Source organism: Xyrauchen texanus, chromosome 4 (genome assembly GCF_025860055.1).
Source record: "Xyrauchen texanus isolate HMW12.3.18 chromosome 4, RBS_HiC_50CHRs, whole genome shotgun sequence".
Taxonomy (NCBI): domain Eukaryota; kingdom Metazoa; phylum Chordata; class Actinopteri; order Cypriniformes; family Catostomidae; genus Xyrauchen; species Xyrauchen texanus.
The window spans coordinates 1,436,303-1,457,999 of NC_068279.1; the positions used below are offsets into that span (position 1 = coordinate 1,436,303).

General features: G+C 45.6%; 1 protein-coding gene across 3 annotated transcripts in view; it reads left to right on the forward strand.

The window, feature by feature from the left end:
* Window positions 1-1,150: 1,150 nt before the first annotated feature.
* The window catches only part of mcc (MCC regulator of WNT signaling pathway), an 81,853-nt gene continuing 61,306 nt past the window's right edge, over window positions 1,151-21,697 (forward strand). For all 3 annotated transcript variants that reach the window (XR_007970443.1, XR_007970444.1, XM_052125481.1), the window contains exon 1: window positions 1,151-1,439. Coding sequence is in view for 1 of the 3 variants with exons in the window: in XM_052125481.1 (XP_051981441.1) it covers window positions 1,395-1,439 (45 nt within the window). In the remaining 2 variants the exon portion in view is untranslated. The remainder of the gene's footprint in view (window positions 1,440-21,697) is intronic.

The window sequence follows — 21,697 nt, forward strand, 5'->3', positions numbered from 1 at the left end:
TGTGTGTGTGTTTGTGTTTGTGAGTGTGTGTGTTTCTCCGTCCCCCAGCTGATGGGGGGCAACTTCAACTTCAGTCAGTTCTACACACAAAGCTATTGTTATAAGACGTATATTGTATATAGCGGTCACTATGCATGTAAAAGAGCTACATGAAAATTCTGCTACACATCTTCTTTTCTGTTCCTCAGAAGAAAGAAACAGATTTGGAACAACATGAGGGTGAGTAAATGATGACTATATCAATTTTGGGACACTACAGCTTTAACAGACAGCTCTTTTACCTCTTTGTTTTCCTCTGGTGGAGAGAGACACTGACCAAGTTCCAGAACTTTCTCTGTGGCTCTTAAGTAGATTATTTGTGCACTTGGCACAGACTCTGTGTAACAGACTTAATTATAGAGGCGTGTCATTATGTTAAACGACTCTTCATTAAACACTCTTCAAAAACATATTGAGCCGATCATACACACACACACACACACACACACATATACACACACTCACTCTCTCACACACACACACACAAACACTCACTCTCACACACACACACACACACACACACACACACACACACACACACACACACACACACACTCAATCTCACACACCCACTCACACACACACAACTCACACTCTCACACACACACTCTCAATCTCACACACACACTCACACACACAAACACTCACACACACTCAATCTCACACACACACTCACACACACACAACTCACACTCTCACACACACTCTCAATCTCACACACACACTCACACACACAAACACTCACACACACACACACAACTCACACTCTCACACACACACACACACTCTCAATCTCACACACACACACACACACACACACTCAATCTCACACACACACTCACACACACACAACACACACACACACACACATATATACACACACTCACTCTCTCACACACACACACACACACACACACACACTCTCAATCTCACACACACACACACAAACACTCACTCTCTCACACACACACACACACACACACACACACATCTCTGTCCTGAGAGGTCTCTCGCTCTCTCTTTTCCCTCACCCACCCTCCCTTTCTCAATGTGTGTGTGTGTGTGTGTGTAACAGAGCTGCTGCTGTGAGACTCCGGCTGGCTCTCAGAATGTGTGGAGCAGCGCACCAGCGCTCTGTGTGGATTTAACTCTCTCTCGTGTGGAATACCGCTGGAAGTGTGTTGGGAATATTGCAGGATTTTCTGTGTGAAATCAAGGATGAGTTCTGAGCAGTGTGTGCCGGAGGAACCTGAGAGGAGACGCGTTTCTCTTTAACCTCAGGTGTCTCCTCTCGATCACAGTGGCGCTGGAATACTGTTCCTGGAATCGGGAATAGCTCCCAGAGTTTACACACCATGAGCTCTGGAGCCGGCAGGGAATCTGCAGCGGACGGGAACGAGGTAAAAATACAGGAAGTGTCTAGATGGTAACCCTTGTTCTGCAAGAGACTCTCTCAGCATTCATACTTGATGTGTACAGCATGAATTTCATTCATATTAATTTGGGTTTATTTCAGCTGTAATGGCACCTTCCCATCTGGTGTATATTTATTATTATTATTTATTTTATCATTAGCTTTTCATCATTTTGGCCACATTTTAGTTTTTCCATCAAGAAATATGATGTCTTGCTCATACAGTACTTTTATACACTTATTGTTTGCATGCATAATTTGTTCTATTTAAGTTGTAGAACAGGAGTTAAACGATACTATCTCTTTAAGAATGCACAACTCGCCACACGCCCCACCGAGAGCGAGAACCACATTATGGCAACCACGAGGAGGTTTCCCCATGTGCAGGGCTGGACTGGTAATCTGGAATACCGGGCATTTTCCCGGTGGGCCTATGCACTTTGGGGCCGATCAGGGGCGGACTGACCATCGGGAACCGAGGGGGCTGGTGGGTTGGCTGCGAAACGGGGCGAATGGGCCGCGATAAGCTAAAATGAGCCGTCGCGTTATGCAAAACAGACCACAAAACGGCGCCGTGATATCCCCCCCACCCCCCCGCTCAACAACCTTTGGGCCAGTTGCTATGTAAAATCTTTGGCTAATTTCTCTTCCCAGTCCAGCCCTGCCAATGTGACTCTACCCTCCCTAGCAACCGGGACAATTTGGTTGCTTAGGGGACCTGGCTGGAGTCACTCAGCATGCCCTGGATTCAAACTCGCGACTCCAGGTGTGATAGTCAGTGTCAATACTCGCTGAGATACCCTGGAATAATTTGCTTTTTTGTCGCATTTGCTTTTAGGACACTATCGTTTTTGGTTTAGGTTAAAGTTTTAAGTTAGGGAGGTACATTTTACCCATTATAACCTCCATCTAATATTCGCCTTAAATTCACCTTGTCTGATTACATCATTTCACTCGCTTTTGGTGCCCCCTGCTGGACATTTCACTCGCTTTTGGGGCCCCTGCTGGACATTTCACTCGCTTTTGGCCCCCCTGCTGGACATTTCACTCGCTTTTGGCGCCCCCTGCTGGACATTTCACTCGCTTTTGGCCTCTGCTGGACATTTCACTCGCTTTTGGCGCCCCCTGCTGGACATTTCACTCGCTTTGGCCCCTGCTGGACATTTCACTCGCTTTTGGCGCCCCCCTGCTGGACATTTCACTCGCTTTTGGTGCCCCCCTGCTGGACATTTCACTCGCTTTTTGCGGCCCCTGCTGGACATTTCACTCGATTTTGGCGTCCCCCTGCTGGACATTTCACTTGCTTTTGGCGCCCCCTGCTGGACATTTCACTCGCTTTTGGCGCCCCCTGCTGGACATTTCACTGGGAACCTGCAGGCAAATGTGTAATAAAGCACGTAATTTCATTTCACATAAGTGCCCGTGGTCGCGTAATGTTCATGAGATTAGGCTGTGAATTCCACTATTAAACACGACTTTTGAAATAACGTACTGATGATTTCAAAAGAAGCATATATACCATTGATTAATAACCTCGCATACAACTCACCACACGCCCCACCGAGAGCGAGAACCACATTATAGCGACCACGAGGAGGTTACCCCATGTGACTCTACCCTCCCTAGCAACCAGGCCAATTTGGTTGCTAAGGAGACCTGACTGGAGTCACTCAGCACGCCCTGGATCATTTTCTCGCCCGCAGGTTTGTCACAGAAGAAAGTCATATGGGTAAAAACAGGGAGCACCTGTGGTTTGGATGTATTGGCGTAACATTTTAATTGGACGAGTGTGTGTTTATCTGGCATCTTGCGTTGAACAGCTGGTGCTTGTGCGGCCGAGGGAATAAAAGCTTTTGTTTAAGAATGTTTGCAGATGTCGTGTACATGCGCTGATCTGGGAATGTTTAGAAGAGTCTATCTCAGGGGATATTTCCAACTGAATGTCTGTTTGCTGTTCATTACAACAAAATATAAAGTTGCAATGGATGCCTAATAGGCAAATGTTATAAACGGAAAGGCTTTAAAGTGGGTGTGTCTTGAATCTCATTAGTAGATCGACTCCCTGAAAAGTGCAACACTGTAACTCTGTGACATCAGAAGTGTCATTGCTCACTGAAATCCATGTTTTAAATCAAATATTGAATTTTAACTAGTAAAAAAAAAAAGTCTGCATTTATGTCTGTAATTTTGTTTTCACTAGTGACTGTTAATTTCACATATCTGAAAATGTATTTCAAGATATTACATTGAATAATAATGAAAGAAATCTTAAAATGCTTTCTCACTATTTACAATCACAGTATAGATATATGAAATTAATTTTGCACTAGTGAAAACCAATTTACCACATTTCATTACAAAGTAGCACATTTCTAACATGTGATATAAACTAGCGGCCAAAAGTGTGGAATGATGTACAGATTTGCTCTTGTGGAAAATTGCTCTTTATTCACCAAAGTGGCATTCAGCTGATCACAATGTATAATCAGGATATTAAAAACGTGAAATATTACTATTACAATTTGAGAAGATGTTCAGAACTTCTTAAACTACTTCAGAAGAGTTCTCATCAAAAAATCCTCCATGTGCAGCGATGACAGCTTTGCAGATCCTCGTTATTCTAGCGGTCAGTTTGTCCAGATACTCAGGTGACCTTTCACCCCACACTTCCTGTAGCACTTGACCCTTCACCCCATACTTCATGTAGCACTTGACCCTTCACCCCATACTTCATGTAGCACTTGACCCTTCACCCCATACTTCCTGTAGCACTTGACCCTTCACCCCATACTTCCTGTAGCACTTGACCTTTCACCCCACACTTCCTGTAGCACTTGACCCTTCACCCCATACTTCATGTAGCACTTGACCCTTCACCCCATACTTCCTGTAGCACTTGACCCTTCACCCCATACTTCATGTAGCACTTGACCCTTCACCCCATACTTCCTGTAGCACTTGACCCTTCACCCCATACTTCATGTAGCACTTGACCCTTCACCCCACACTTCATGTAGCACTTGACCCTTCACCCCATACTTCCTGTAGCACTTGACCCTTCACCCCATACTTCCTGTAGCACTTGACCCTTCACCCCATACTTCATGTAGCACTTGACCCTTCACCCCATACTTCCTGTAGCACTTGACCCTTCACCCCATACTTCCTGCAGCACTTGACCTTTCACCCCACACTTCCTGTAGCACTTGACCCTTCACCCCATACTTCATGTAGCACTTGACCCTTCACCCCATACTTCCTGTAGCACTTGACCCTTCACCCCATACTTCCTGTAGCACTTGACCCTTCACCCCATACTTCCTGTAGCACTTGACCTTTCACCCCACACTTCCTGTAGCACTTGACCCTTCACCCCATACTTCCTGTAGCACTTGACCTCTCACCCCACACTTCCTGTAGCACTTGACCCTTCACCCCATACTTCCTGTAGCACTTGACCTTTCACCCCACACTTCCTGTAGCACTTGACCCCACTTCCTGTAGCACTGACCTCTCACCCCACACTTCCTGTAGCACTTGACCCTTCACCCCATACTTCCTGTAGCACTTGACCTTTCACCCCACACTTCCTGTAGCACTTGACCCTTCACCCCACACTTCCTGTAGCACTTGACCCTTCACCCCACACTTCCTGTAGCACTTGACCTTTCACCCCACACTTCCTGTAGCACTTGACCTTTAACCCACACACTTCCTGTTGCACTTGACCTTTAACCCCACACTTCCTGTAGAACTTGCCATAGATGTGTTGGGCACTTCTCACGCACCTTACAGTCTATCTGATCCCACAAAAGCTCAATGGGGTTCAGATCCGTAACACTCTTTTCCAATTATCTGTTGTCCAATGTCTGTTTCTTTCCCCACTCAAACCTTTTCAAAAGTGTCTTTTTCTTTGCAGTTCTTCCCATAAGAGTCTTCTCTTTACTGTTGTACATGAAACTGGTGTTGAGCGGGTAGAATTCAATGAAGCTGTCAGCGGAGGACATGTGAGGCGTCTATTTCTCAAACTAGAGACTCTGATGTACTGATGTGTTTTTACAGTATATAGTATATATAGTGTATGTAGTAAATGTGTGTGTGTGTGTATATATATATATATATATATATATATAAAATAAATATATGTATATATACACTCACCTAAAGGATTATTAGGAACACATACTAATACTGTGTTTGACCCCTTTCGCCTTCAGAACTGCCTTAATTCTACGTGGCATTGATTCAACAAGGTGCTGAAAGCATTCTTTAGAAATGTTGGCCCATATTGATAGGATAGCATCTTGCAGTTGATGGAGATTTGTGGGATGCACATCCAGGGCACGAAGCTCCCGTTCCACCACATCCCAAAGATGCTCTATTGGGTTGAGATCTGGTGACTGTGGGGGCCATTTTAGTACAGTGAACTCATTGTCATGTTCAAGAAACCAATTTGAAATGATTCGAGCTTTGTGACATGGTGCATTATCCTGCTGGAAGTAGCCATCAGAGGATGGGTACATGGTGGCCATAAAGGGATGGACATGGTCAGAAACAATGCTCAGGTAGGCCGTGGCATTTAAACGATGCCCAATTGGCACTAAGGGGCCTAAAGTGTGCCAAGAAAACATCCCCACACCATTACACCACCACCAGCAGCCTGCACAGTGGTAACAAGGCATGATGGATCCATGTTCTCATTCTGTTTACGCCAAATTCTGACTCGACCATCTGAATGTCTCAACAGAAATCGAGACTCATCAGACCAGGCAACATTTTTCCAGTCTTCAACTGTCCAATTTTGGTGAGCTCTTGCAAATTGTAGCCTCTTTTTCCTATTTGTAGTGGAGATGAGTGGTACCCGGTGGGGTCTTCTGCTGTTGTAGCCCATCCGCCTCAAGGTTGTGCGTGTTGTGGCTTCACAAATGCTTTGCTGCATACCTCGGTTGTAACGAGTGGTTATTTCAGTCAAAGTTGCTCTTCTATCAGCTTGAATCAGTCGGCCCATTCTCCTCTGACCTCTAGCATCAACAAGGCATTTTCAGCCCACAGGACTGCCGCATACTGGATGTTTTTCCTTTTCACACCATTCTTTGTAAACCCTAGAAATGGTTGTGCGTGAAAATCCCAGTAACTGAGCAGATTGTGAAATACTCAGACCGGCCCGTCTGGCACCAACAACCATGCCACGCTCAAAATTGCTTAAATCACCTTTCTTTCCCATTCTGACATTCAGTTTGGAGTTCAGGAGATTGTCTTGACCAGGACCACACCCCTAAATGCATTGAAGCAACTGCCATGTGATTGGTTGATTAGATAATTGCATTAATGAGAAATTGAACAGGTGTTCCTAATAATCCTTTAGGTGAGTGTATATATACAGTATATATAGTGTGTATAGTAAGTGTGTGTATGTGTGTATAATTGTCAGATGGACTTCTGATACACTGCAGCTTGAAGTGTGATGGGTATACTTTATATACTGTGTTATATTTTAAACATTCACAATGCTGCTCGCTTGACTTCCGTTATAAATGTATTTACTGTAAACGCAATCGACAGCATGCCTCATATAGAACATAGATATTAAGAGACGGTCCTCGTTTTCCTCTAAATGAAGGAAATACCAAGATTAATGCAGCAGAACTGACGTGTTCTGCTCCACAGGTTTCAGTCTTTGGTGTTGTGGATAACCGGAATTCCTCTGTTCTCACGCTGGACAGCTTGTGTCCTCCTCCGGCCTGCAGATGCATCACAGAGATCTCTTGATCTAACGGCAAATATTAAACACTGTTTGATAAGCACAGGACAGCTGTGCACTGATTCAGCTCCGTGTTCAGCTCCTCAGCTCAAGTAGGACGCATTAAAAAGGCTTTGAAGATCTCGGACCTTTTTAGGCACTCCAAGGCCAAAGCGAGACAGAGGAGCTGATGACGTCCTGTGAAAGATCTTAATGACGCACATCACGTTCAAAGGAAGGGCTCAGAACTAGTTCGTTTGTAATTAAATAAATACGTTTATTGATCCAATAAGTAGCCGTCAAAATTGTATCAAGAGTTGAAAAGACGTTTATTTCATTATTATCTGGTTACGGTTGACATTCAAACCTTTTTTTACAGTCTATGGTCCATACAATGCAAGTGAATGGTGACCAGAACTTTGAAGCTCCAGAAAGCACATAAATGCAGCATAAAAGTACTCCATAAGACTCCATCCATGTCTTCTGAAGTGATATGATAGGTGTGGGTGAGAAACAGATCAATTAAATAAAAATCCACCTTTGATTAGGTGGCGATATGCAATAAAAATATGAATCTGCAAAACAAAAAAAAGTGAAAGTGGAGATTTAGAGTAAAAAAACGACTTAAATATTGATGTGTTTCTCACCCATATCTATCCTATCACTTGTGAAGACATGGATTGAACCACTGGAGTCATATGGAGTACTTCTATGCTGCATTTATGTGCTTTCTGGAGCTTCAAAATTCTGGTCACCATTCACTTGCATTGTATGGACCATAGACTGTAATAAAACATGGGCGACGCCCCTTCGCTCTTTTCCATTGGTGAGAACTGAAGCCGCCAGTGTCCCGATATGGCGCTGACATCTTGGGACTTGAGTCTGTGCAGTTGCGAATTCGGGACCAGACCTGCGCAGTAGTGAGCAGAACGTAAAGCCGCGAAATCAAGGCCCCGCCCTCATCTCGCTGAATCAATCGCAAGCACACGCCCCTGCACTTTTGACTTTTGACTTTTGACGGTGTGAAATAATTAATTATAGAAATTTAGATATTAAATTTAAAGCTCCAATCTCCTCAGTCCTCCGAAGATCCCGAAAAAAAGTCAGTTGGTGCTTCAGTGACTACTTCGCTCAGAGAACCTGTCAATCACAGCTGTCAATCATGATGTCACAGCAGCGTTTTTATAGCATCAAATAACTAAAAACAAACTTATTTTGAAAACAAACACTTGAAATGACATCAACGTGATAGAAACGACAGTAAATGACAGAAACTATCTTTGGAAAAAAGATATGTGAAGTGTAATTTAATTGTTTAGTTGGTCTCACGTCCCGTTGAATAACATGGGGAGGCGGGGCTTATGACCTATACTAGGACCAGTCACCGGGGGGCGATCGAGACGTTTTGGCTTCACTTTTGAGGGCTTGTGCGGCACACTTGGTATGGACCAACAGAGCAGAACTATTCTTCTAAAAATCTTCATTCTCTGTCACATATTTGAGCTGCTAGTTCAGGCAACTAATGTCCCCAGATTTACCGCCATCCCGATGCTTAGACTGACAAACGGTCGGGAGTGAATCTCGCGCTCGATCACGACTGATCCGGTCGCTGGTCGTAAAGCGCTCGGGTCTCTGATCGATGTGAGCCGCGGTTGGGAGCTTGTATCAGAGAATGAGGAGGGGGGCATGTGTTTTGACTGGCGAGGCGGGCAGCGGCTGTTAATTATGGGGCTTCTGTGGGGAAGACAAACTCATTCGAGAGGAAAAGAGGGTGAGCGGTGGTCTCCAACACAATTTACAGACCCCCGTGAAACAATAACCCAGTGTAGATATGAAACAGGCCTTTTATTTCATACGCAGTTATGTCCACCCCCACAACATGATGCTGCACCCCCATGCTTCACAGTTGGGATGGTGTTCTTCGGCGTGCAAGTCTCACCCTTTTCCCTCCAAACATACCGGTGGTCATTATGGCCAAACAGGCCAATATGTGTTTCATCAGACCAGAGGACATTTCTCCAGTCAGATCTTTGTCCCCATGTGCACTTGCAATCTGTATTCTGTCTTTTTTATGGTGGTTTTGGAGCATCGGCTTCTTCCTTGCTGAGCCGCCTTTCAGGTGATGTCCATATAGGACTGGTTTTGCTGTGGATCTAGATACTCGTCCACCTGTTTCCTCCAGCATCTTTACAAGGTCCTTTGCTGTTGTTCTGGGATTGATTTGCACTTTTAGCATCAAACTACGTTCATCTCTAGGAGACAGAATGCGTCTCCTTCCAGAGCGGTCTGATGGTAAGTGGTCCCATGGTGTTTATACTTGTGCACTATTGTTTGTATAGATGAACGTGGCACCTTCAGGCGTTTGGAAATTGCTCCCAAAGATGAACCAGACTTGTGGAGGTCCACAGTTTTTTTTTCTGAGGTCTTGGCTGATTGCTTTTGATTTCGCCATGATGGCAATCAAAGAGACACCGAGTTTGAAGGTAGACCTTAAAATACATCCACAGGTACACCTCCAATTCAGTACAACTCCTATCAGAAGCTAATTTTCCAAGCTGCTTAAATGCACAGTTAACTTAGTGTATGTAAAGTGGAGTGGTGGTGGCGTAGTGGGCTAAATCACTAAACTGGCAATCAGAAGGTTGCTGGTTTGATCCCCACAGTCACCACTATTGTGTCCTTGAGTAAGACACTTAACTCCAGGTTGCTCCGGGGGGATTGTCCCTGTAATAAGTGCTCTGTATAATACATTGGTAATCAGAAGGTTGCTGGTTTGATCCCCACAGTCACCACCATTGTGTCCTTGAGTAAGACACTTAACTCCAGGTTGTTCCAGGGGGATTGTCCCTGTAATAAGTGCACTGTAAGTCACTTTGGATAAAAGCATCTGCCAAATGCATAAAAATGTAAAGTTCTGATCCACTGGAATTGTGATTATAGTCAATTAAAAGTGACACAATCGGTCTGTAAACCGACTCGTGTCATGCACACAGTAGACGTCCTAAACGACTCGCCAAAACTATAGTTTGCTAATATTAAATCTGAGGAGTGGTTAAAAATGAGTTTTAATGACTTCAACCTAAGTGCAGGAGCAGTGGTGGCTTGGTGGTCAAGGCTGTGGGTTTCTGACCCGAAGGTCGGGGATTCAATCCCCAGCACTGCCAAGATGCCACTGTTGGGCCCTTGAGCAAGGCCCTTGACCCTATCTGCTCCAGGGGCGCCGTACCATGGCTGACCCTGCGCTCTGATCCCAGCTTAGTTGGGATATGCGAAAATTGGGCAGTGGTGGCTCAGCGGTTAAGGCTCTGGGTTACGGACCAGAAGGTCATGGGTTCAAGCCCCAACACCACCAAGATGCCACTGTTGGGCCCTTGAGCAAGGCCCTTGACCCTATCTGCTCCAGGGGCACCGTACCATGGCTGACCCTGCACTCTGACCCCAGCTTAGCTGGGATATGTGAAAAATAAGTAATTTCACCATGTATATGCAGAAATGTATGTATAATGTGTGACAATTGATCCATTTATTTATTATTTTATTTTTATGTACACTTCTGACTTCAACTGTATATTAGCGCTGCACAATATTGGAAAAAACTGACATTGCGATATTTTGTTTTTTGCGATATGAAAAAATACAGGATGACTTGAATAGCTCTATTTGAGAAGAATGAATTATTCTAGAATGATTGGGGGGGATTTTGTAGGGAACTGCATCTTCATGGAAAAGAAACTGAAAATGACTTTTTACTTTTTGACTTATTTTGGGTAGATTATTTTATTGTAATAATTAATACACTGTTTAATTCACCATGGTTCCATTGTATTCATGTAATACTCCTCTATCGATTCACCCTAAATTCAATGATCTAACATGTTATGATGGTAATAATGCACGATGCTTACTCTAAAATAAAGGGGCTCAGAAGGGATTTGGGAGATTACAGGAGGCTTTATCTCTGTACCCAACCCGGTTAAAACAGCATTACACTGAGGAAGTTTCATTATCACAATAATTAATGTGAATGACAAAATAAGTAATTTAGCATTTTATTATAGGCTATTACAAATTAGATTACAAACCTCTTTTTGGTTTTTTTAAGAAATACATTTTAATTTAAACCCTTTGGGGAAACAGTGCAGCTATACACCAACCCGGAGTGGTTTACAAACATACAACATAAAATAAAATGTTTCTAAAAGAAATAACTTAAAAAGTTGTTGTGATTGTGTTACACACCGCTTGTCAAGCGACCGGATCGTGTTTTTAAAACCCTCTTTGGTAAACGTGTTAATTGGTATCGTGTCTTTCGCAAGATGAAATGTTACTGAATCTGGGATTTTTCTGCCGTTTGGAAACTTTCTCGTATGGCGTAACACCGGCAAAGGCATCTGAAATAGTTTTTGGCTTTGCACTCGGCATACAAAGATTTGTGGCGCTGACTTACAGGATCAAACAAACTGCTCGTGTTTCCTCGTGTTGTGGCAACAATTGCAAGACACTCTCGACAAAGTACCTGTTTGTGGTCATCATCATCCGGTCTGTAGACAAAAGATTTCCATATAACTGACAATGCATTTCATTTGGCGCAAGCAGAGCCTGAACGTCAACAACGTGTAACAATGAACGTTTAAAAAATATATATAATAAACTCTGTGTATCTATGAACCCATAAATCGGAGTAAATGATGTAATATCAGACAGATATAATGCTACATTTCCTATTGGGGAAAACATATTGTAGACTATGTTTATCTTACTACACCACACGTTCTGCGATGTGACTATTGCGGATGCGCACATCGCGATGTCGATGCTGAAACGATATATATTGCCCTACTGTGTGTGTGTGTGTGTGTGTGTGTGTATATACACGCCAATCTTGTTTATTTAGGATGAGTTATAGCCATTCATGTAAACAATTTTATGGGTTTATGGCTATTTTATTGTATTGACGCTGACTGTCACCCCTGGAGTCGTGAGTTTGAATCCAGGGCGTGTGGTGAGTGACTCCAGTCAGATCTCCTTAGCAACCAAATTGGGCCAGTTGCTAGGGAGGGTGGAGTCACATGGGATAACCTCATCGTGGTCGCTATAACGTGTTTCTTGCTCTCGGTGGGGCGTGTGGCGAGTGACTCCAGTCAGGTCTCCTTAGCAACCAAATTGGGCCAGTTGCTAGGGAGGGTGGAGTCACATGGGATAACCTCATCGTGGTCGCTATAATGTGGTTCTTGCTCTCGGTGGGGCGTGTGGCAAGTGACTCCAGTCAGGTCTCCTTAGCAACTAAATTGGCCCTGTTGCTAGGGAGGGTAGAGTCACATGGGGCAACCTCATCGTGGTTGCTATAATGTGATTCTCTCTCTCGGTGGGGCGTGTGGTGAGTTATGCGTGGATGCCGCGGAGAATAGCGTGAAGCCTCCACACGCGCTACGTCTTGTAACAAATTGGCCCATGAAACCCATCAAGAAAACGTCCTATTTATGTCATATTTAACTTGTGTATTTGTCATATTAAAATATGAAATTATGCTTTGCATAAAGAGGTTTCACCTTGTTGTTATGAGCGCACCTTTCCCACAAATAAATGTTTTAATTGCAACCCTTTAATCCCAAAGACCTTTAACAAGCTGTTTATAAAGCTGCATTTCAGCAAACGGTCTTGTGTGTAATTTGTCAAGAGTTATTGGTGGTTTTGCGGATTTTAAGAGACATAAAGCACCCATTATGCATCTAGTCGGTGCTTGAGTCACTCACTGATGTTTTTTAATAGATTGTGGATTAGTTTCATTTAATAACAGTGAAGTTCTGCTTTCCTTTTCATCTGTATGTCCTATTCAGAGTCTCTGAACCTCAAGCCTCTCTTCTATTTATAACATTTGTGACTGCTCAGATGCTGCTGTGTGTGCAAGTGCTGTTTGAAAGTGCGTGTGTGTACACTGAGGGCTCTGTGAGCGAGTGTGTAAAGAGATAATTCACCTTTCACAGGCCATTAAGCTTGAAATCGAACGTGGGAGCACCTCGAGCACCCGTCTCCCCCTGCAGACAAAATAAACAGACTATTTACACTGCACTCACGCTTCATAAAAGCTCACCTCAGAAGACATAATGGCTTTTATTTCTTCTCTGTAGAGGGGGAGATGGGAGTTGAGTGACTGGGTTGGCGCCTCAGGGTTTTTTTAAGTGTGGAATTGGTTCAGATACTTGCATGGAGAATGAGCTAGTTTTGCTGTGATAGACTTCAGTCAGGGTTAACGTCTTGGTCTCGCTGCATTTGGCGAGCTGAAATCGGTGTGTGTTTACTGACATGTTAAACACTGCCCCCAGTGGCCAAAGGTGGAAGTGTTGATGAACTAACTGTGGCACGGGTGAGCTCAAGTCTACGGGTGAAATGTCCACAGGGGGGCGCCAGAAGCAAGTTGTAAATTAAAATGTGTGATGTAATCGCGTCTGCACGCGAGACACGTGACAACTGATGCGCGTGTGATGTAATCGCGTCTAACTGTTGGGGGTATGATGTAATCGCATCTATGCTGGAGATGCGTGATAACTGATGCGCGTGTGATGTAATCACGTCTAAATAATGGGGGTATGATGTAATCGTGTCTACGCTGGAGATGCGTGATAACTGGCGTGGGTGTGATGTAATCACGTCTGCATGTGAGATCCGTGATAACTGACGCGCGTGATGTAATCGTGTCTGCATGCGAGACACGTGATAACCAACGCATGTGTGATGTAATCGCATCGCATGTGTGATCTAATCGCAACTGTACCAGAGACACGTGATAACTGACGCATGTGTGATGTAATCGCATCTGTACGTGAGACGTGAGATAACCGAAGCAAGTGTGATGTAATCGCATCTGTACGTGAGACATGAGATAACCGACGCAAGTGTGGTGTAATCGCATCTGTACGTGAGACGCGTGATAACCGACGCATGTGTGATGTAATCGCATCTGTACGTGAGACGCGTGATAACCGACGCATGTGTGATGTAATCGCATCTGTACGTGAGACATGAGATAACCGACGCATGTGTGATGTAATCGCATCTGTACGTGAGATGTGTGATAACTGACGCAGGTGTGATGTAATCGCATCTGTACGTGAGACGCGTGATAACCGACGCATGTGTGATGTAATCGCATCTGTACGTGAGACATGAGATAACCGACGCAAGTGTGGTGTAATCGCATCTGTACGTGAGACGCGTGATAACCGACGCATGTGTGATGTAATCGCATCTGTACATGAGACGCGTGATAACCGACGCATGTGTGATGTAATCGCATCTGTACATGAGACATGTGATAACCGACGCAGGTGTGATGTAATCGCATCTGTACATGAGACGTGTGATAACCGACGCAAGTGTGATGTAATCGCATCTGCACGTGAGACGCGTGACAACTGACGCACGTGTGATGTAATCGCGTCTGTACGTGAGACGTGTGATAACTGACGCAGGTGTGATGTAATCGCATCTGTACGTGAGACGTGTGATAACTGACGTACGTGTGATGTAATCCCATCTGTACGTGAGACGTGTGATAACTGACGCATGTGTGATGTAATCGCATCTGTACGTGAGATGTGTGATAACTGACGCAGGTGTGATGTAATCGCATCTGTACGTGAGACGTGTGATAACTGACGCATGTGTGATGTAATCGCATCTGCACGTGAGACGCGTGACAACTGACGCACGTGTGATGTAATCGCATCTGTACGTGAGACGCGTGATAACTGACGCATGTGTGATGTAATCGCATCTGTACGTGAGACGCGTGACAACTGACGCATGTGTGATGTAATCGCATCTGTACGTGAGACGTGAGATAACCGAAGCAAGTGTGGTGTAATCGCATCTGTACGTGAGACGTGTGATAACTGACGTACGTGTGATGTAATCCCATCTGTACGTGAGACGTGTGATAACTGACGCAAGTGTGATGTAATCGCATCTGTACGTGAGATGTGTGATAACTGACGCAGGTGTGATGTAAAAGCATCTGTACGTGAGACGTGTGATAACTGACGCATGTGTGATGTAATCCCATCTGTACGTGAGATGTGTGATAACTGACGCATGTGTGATGTAATCCCATCTGTACGTGAGACGTGTGATAACTGACGCATGTGTGATGTAATCCCATCTGTACGTGAGATGTGTGATAACTGACGCATGTGTGATGTAATCGCATCTGTACGTGAGATGTGTGATAACTGACGCATGTGTGATGTAATCGCCATCTGTACGCGTGAGATGCTGTGATAACTGACGCATGTGTGATGTAATCGCATCTGTACGTGAGACGTGTGATAACTGACGCAGGTGTGATGTAATCGCCATCTGTACGCTGAGACGTGTGATAACTGACGCATGTGTGATGTAATCCCATCTGTACGTGAGACGTGTGATAACTGACGCATGTGTGATGTAATCCCATCTGTACGTGAGGTGTGTGATAACTGACGCATGTGTGATGTAATCGCATCTGTACGTGAGACGTGTGATAACTGACGCATGTGTGATGTAATCGCATCTGTACGTGAGATGTGTGATAACTGACGCATGTGTGATGTAATCGCATCTGTACGTGAGATGTGTGATAACTGACGCAGGTGTGATGTAATCGCATCTGTACGTGAGACGCGTGACAACTGACGCAGGTGTGATGTAATCGCATCTGTACGTGAGACGCGTGACAACTGACGCACGTGTGATGTAATCGCATCTGTACGTGAGACGCGTGACAACTGACGCATGTGTGATGCAGTCGCATCTGTATGTGAGACGCGTGATAATTGAGGCATTTGTGAGTTAATTGGAGAATGTGAGATAACGTCGGTATCCATGGCAACGTGAATATGACACACGAGAGACCGCTTGAACTCCACCCTCTCGTAAAACGTTGGATTATAATTAAAAAGCACTTAAATATTGATCTTTTAATCACCAAAATGTATCGTGTCGCTTTAGAAGACATTAATTTAACCGCTGGAGTCGTATGGATGACGTTTATGTTGACGGTCTGTGATTTTTTGAGCTTCAAAGGTCTGATCACCATCCACTTACATTATAAGGACCTTCTGAGATTAGATATTTTACCATTTTTCTTGCTAAAGAAAGAAAGTCATGCACACCTGGGATGACATGAGAGAGAGAGTAAATGATGAGAGAATTTTCATTTTTGGGCGAACTGTCCCTTTAAGTGTGTTGAACTACAGAGAAGATTATTAAGAGTGCCAATGTTTTATTTCTCTGTAGCATCTGAACCAAAGCAGATGTGCAGACTGCATCTCCAGCTGTTAGATCAGAGGATTGGCGTGTTTGTTGATGAACATTGACATTTGTTTCTCGTTTATGGAGACAGCTTAGCTGTAAAACATTAGCCGCCTAATTAAAAACACGCTTTTAGAAGCAAATCTGTTGAATTGTTGAATATTTTCAATTGGCCACTCTGTTGATGTTGTTGTTGTCGTCCGTGAGGCGTGTACGTTCTTTCCATTTGACCTGCATGTTTGGTGGAGATCCTTTTTTCCTGATGGGAATCTTCAGAATTCCAGACAGTGGTTTATGTAAATATGTCCTGCAGAAATTCACACACTCATTTGGGGTGAACTGTTCCTTTAAATATGTTTCTCTGCTGCACAAGCACATCTGTCATCTCTCTGATGTCCAGCGTGTTGATGTCAGGTCATGACATAATTTTACATAGCAACTGTCCCAAAAGTTATTGAATTTGAGGGGGGGGGTAGTTGGTGTCGGTGTCCTGTTCTGCATATTGCTGCCCCCTTCGGCATATTACGGCGCCGTTTTGTGGCCCGTTCTGCATAACACGGCGGCTCATTTCAGCTTATCTTGGCCCGTTTCACACCCGGTTCTCCCGATGGCCAGTCCGCACCTTATCGCCCCCAAAGTGCGTTGGCCCGCCGGGCAAATGTCCAAATGCCCATGTGACAGGGCGGAGGGCGGGGCCGGCTCGTGATTCAACACACCAGGCCCCTTATCAGGCTAATCAAGCCTCGAGAGGGATAAAGGCAGATTTTTCACCTCTGAACTATTTTCATGGGGCTCTGCAAAAAGTCTTCCAGCCTTAATGGGAAGCTGATCACTCTTATTGACCCATTTCATTTCTATAAGCAATTTGTGTCACTTTCTTGTGTCGGTTTTGCCGTGTGAACTAAAGAACGATGTACGAGGTGGATAAAAACGGCACTTTGTTTTCACAAGTTTTGCACCCAGCGTGAAGGGGTCTGTACAGGGTTATGGAGTGGTGGTGGTGTAGTGGACTAAAGCACATAACTGGCAATCAGAAGGTTGCTGGTTCGATCCCCACAGCCACCACCATTGTGTCCTTGAGTAAGACACTTAACTCCAGGTTGCTCCGGGGGGGATTGTCCCTGTAATAAGTGCTCTGTATAATACATTGGTAATCAGAAGGTTGCTGGTTCGATCCCCACAGTCACCACCATTGTGTCCTTGAGTAAGACACTTAACTCCAGGTTGCTCCGGGGGGGATTGTCCCTGTAATAAGTGCACTGTTATTCACTTTGGATAAAAGCGTCTGCCAAACGCATAAATGTAAATGTTTTTATTTAAAGGCTTTGATTTTGTTTCCAAATTTGGCACCAAATTGTCCCGGTTGCTAGGGAGGGTAGAGTCACATGGGGTAACCAAATTGTCCCGGTTGCTAGGGAGGGTAGAGTCACATGGGGTAACCAAATTGTCCCTGTTGCTAGGGAGGGTAGTGTCACATGGGGTAACCAAATTGGCCCGGTTGCTAGGGAGGGTAGAGTCACATGGGGTAACCAAATTGTTCCGGTTGCTAGGGAGGGTAGAGTCACATGGGGTAACCAAATTGGGCCGGTTGCTAGGGAGGGTAGAGTCACATGGGGTAAGCAAATTTGGCCGGTTGCTAGGGAGGGTAGAGTCACATGGGGTAACCAAATTGGCCCGGTTGCTAGGGAGGGTAGAGTCACATGGGGTAACGAAATTTGGCCGGTTGCTAGGGAGGGTAGAGTCACATGGGGTAACCAAATTGGTCCGGTTGCTAGGGAGGGTAGAGTCACATGGGGTAACCAAATTGGTCTGGTTGCTAGGGAGGGTAGAGTCACATAGGGTAACCAAATTGGCCCGGTTGCTAGGGAGGGTAGAGAATACATGGGGTAACCAAATTGGCCCGGTTGCTAGGGAGGGTAGAGTCACATGGGGTAACCAAATTGTCCTGGTTGCTAGGGAGGGTAGAGTCACATGGGGTAAACAAATTTGGCTGGTTGCTAAGGAGGGTAGAGTCACATGGGGTAACCAAATTGGCCCGGTTGCTAGGAAGGGTAGAGTCACATGGGGTAACCAAATTGGTCCGGTTGCTAGGGAGGGTAGAGTCACATGGGGTAACCAAATTGGTCCGGTTGCTAGGGAGGGTAGAGTCACATGGGGTAACCAAATTGGGCCAGTTGCTAGGGAGGGTAGAGTCACATGGGGTAACCAAATTGGGCCGGTTGCTAGGGAGGGTAGAGTCACATGGGGTAACCTCCTCGTGGTGGTGATTAGTGGTTCTCTCAATGGGGCGTGTGGTAAGTTGTGTGTGGATCGTGGAGAGTAGCATGAGTCTCCACATGCTGTGAGTCTCCGCGGTGTCATGCACAACGAGTCACGTGATCAGATGCGCGGATTGATGGTCTCAGACGTGGAGGCAACTGAGACTCATCCTCCGCCACCCTGATTGAGTCACTACGCCACCACGAGGACTTAGAACGCATTGGGAATTGGGCATGCCAGATTAGGGAGAAAAATACAAATGAAGTCTACATTTAGAACCGTTACATTGTTTTGCATTGTGACATTATTTTCAGGCACATTTTAGCCCCCAATTCTCATTACTATAGCAGCCGGACATAAGAATCCCCCATATATCAGCTTTAAATTGTCCATCAGCCATCCTGCTGTCAAGATATCAGTACTGACCATTAAAAAAACTCATTTTCTTTGACGTAGTGTTCACTTACAAGACATCAGAACGCAACACAGACCTCTCACACACATGCAGACAATCCCTCCCTTTCCTGACAGGAAGGAAAGGGCGACATAAACAGCTAAAGGAAGTGAGAGAACGCAGACCATCTTTATTCCACTACACGATTACAACCAGATCGCATTATATCAGCATTTACAGTTCATATGTGATGAGCCAACACTAGCACAGCAGATGGTGACTGGACACGTGTGTTTGAGTTTCCTCAATGAAGTGACTCTGTGGACCTCGTAAGAGAGACTTCATATCAGCGTGCCAGTCAAAGGTGAGTTTGTTGGCACTTGGCAAGCAAGGACAGGGAGAATGTGAGAGGTATGCAGAGTGTGTGTGCGAGTGGTAGAAATGATTCCCGATCGGACAGCACGGGCACCTCAGCCACTTTCATCATAAGCCGACAGCAGAGCGACAGCAGTGCAGCGTTACCTGCACTTCAAAGTGTCTATTTTTATTACATAACTGCTTGTTAGTCATTCCCAAATCTAGTGCTTCATGTAATAACTCATATAGGCAGGCTGAGACTCATATGCGTGGGTGCTGTGTATTACAGAGCTATGGACATTGGACTTGGAAGATAGCGGTTTGAGTCCATTTAAACATGCAAGCTGACACATGAGACGAAAGTGTCATTGATGCAACACGAAATTAAATGGTGGCTCCCCAATTTGGAACGGCCAATTCCCAAAGCGCTCTGAGTCCTCGTGGTGGTGTAGTGACTTGCCTCAATCCGGGTGGCGGAGGACGAATCTCAGTTGCCTCAGTGTCTGAGACCGTCAGTCTGCGCATCTTATCACGTGGCTTGTTGGGCGCGTTACTGCGGAGACGTAGCGCGTGTGGAGGCTTCACGCTAGCGGCAGCTTTAACACGAGCGCATGCTGTTATCTGATATGACCTAGTGTGATTACCGTCACGAAACCGGCAATTTAATGACTGTGGCAGGGAGGAGGGCGGGGTCGTGATTCCGCACCCCCGGCCCCTAATCAGGCTAATCAAGTCTCGGAGAGGGATAAAGGCTGACCGAAGACAGCAGTGCGAGAGAGAGAGTGTTACGGGCAGCTGTCCGACAGCAGTGTGTGTGTTTGTCTTTTAGTTTACATTTATTATTAAACTATTATTTATATTCTGAATCCGGTTCTTGCCTCCTCCTTTTCCTTTAAACCATTTACACTGGTGCCAAAACCCGGGAGGAGCCGTAGAAGAGTCCTCGCCACTACCATCCACCCCAACTGAGCAGACGCGGGGGACGGAGGAGCCCGGCCTCCTGAGAGTGGACGAATGGCCGCTGACAGTGAAGGGAGAAGGAGCTCTTAGCCGACCGCCTGGAGCGGTCAGGGCCACTGCCAGTGGCGGGGGGAGACCCCTACCAGCCGCTAAATGGGGAGGGGCTCCCGGCCGACCACCTGTAGCGGGAGAACCGCTTCCAGGGGCGGGGGAGACCCCACCAGCCGCTAAATGGGGAGGGGCTCCCCCGGCGGGGCATTCCGTCCGCCAGGGGCCAGAAGACTGCCTCCGATACGCCCGGGGAGGTGCGGCTGTCATCCATTGGAGGTTGGAGGAGTGGCCGAGTGGTCCCTCTCTTCCTCTGCTGCTCCGTATGTTTTGTTAATGTGGCACGATCGCCGTTACGGCGTGCAGGTGCCACACTTTTTTTTGTTTCCCTCCCCTTGTCCCCTCCCTCATCCAGGTAGACGGGGATGACCTACCGGCAGATGGGGCGGAAGGCACCACCTCCCCAGGTAAAGGGGGGGATGTATGTCATGCCGGGGACCCGGCCTGAGAGAACGAAGGATGAATGTGGCAGGGCGGAGGGCGGGGTCGTGATTCTGCACACCCGGCCCCTAATCAGGCTAATTAGCCCTCAAGACGGATAAAGGCCGACCGAAGACTGATCAAAGCACCACATTTTATTCAGCAAAACCGATTAATCGCTCAACCTCTACTTGCAACCACAAAGCAAGAACACCATAGCAACCATATAGCAACACCCTTGCAACCAGATTCTGTAGGTATTAGTTGAGGTTGACTTTATACTGAATAAAAACTGAATCAAATACTTGATTTCAGGTCAGCATAAACCAGCATCCTGTTTGAACACTGCGTGTGTTGGCATTATTTATGCGGTTGAGTGCTTATTAGTGTTTGTTAAAGCTGAGTGAGGTAATGCGTCTCAGGTCTGCTTTTACAAGCATTAATGATCCACTTCAGAGTTAATGAAATGGAAACTAGAAGTGCTGGTCTGTGTCGACTCAAACATGGAGTCAGCAGTGAGATCTGTTTTCCCTTTAGCAGTGGTTCTCAACTGGTTTTGCTTCAGGACCCATTTGGAGTGATGGACATTAACACAGTACCACCAAACCCCTTCTACCTAGAGACAGGTGTATTTATGACGCAATACTGTGGAGTTTGATTGGACATGTGGCCTTTGGTGTCAACTATAAAAATGTAGGGAAGTGTTTTCTCTTATCTT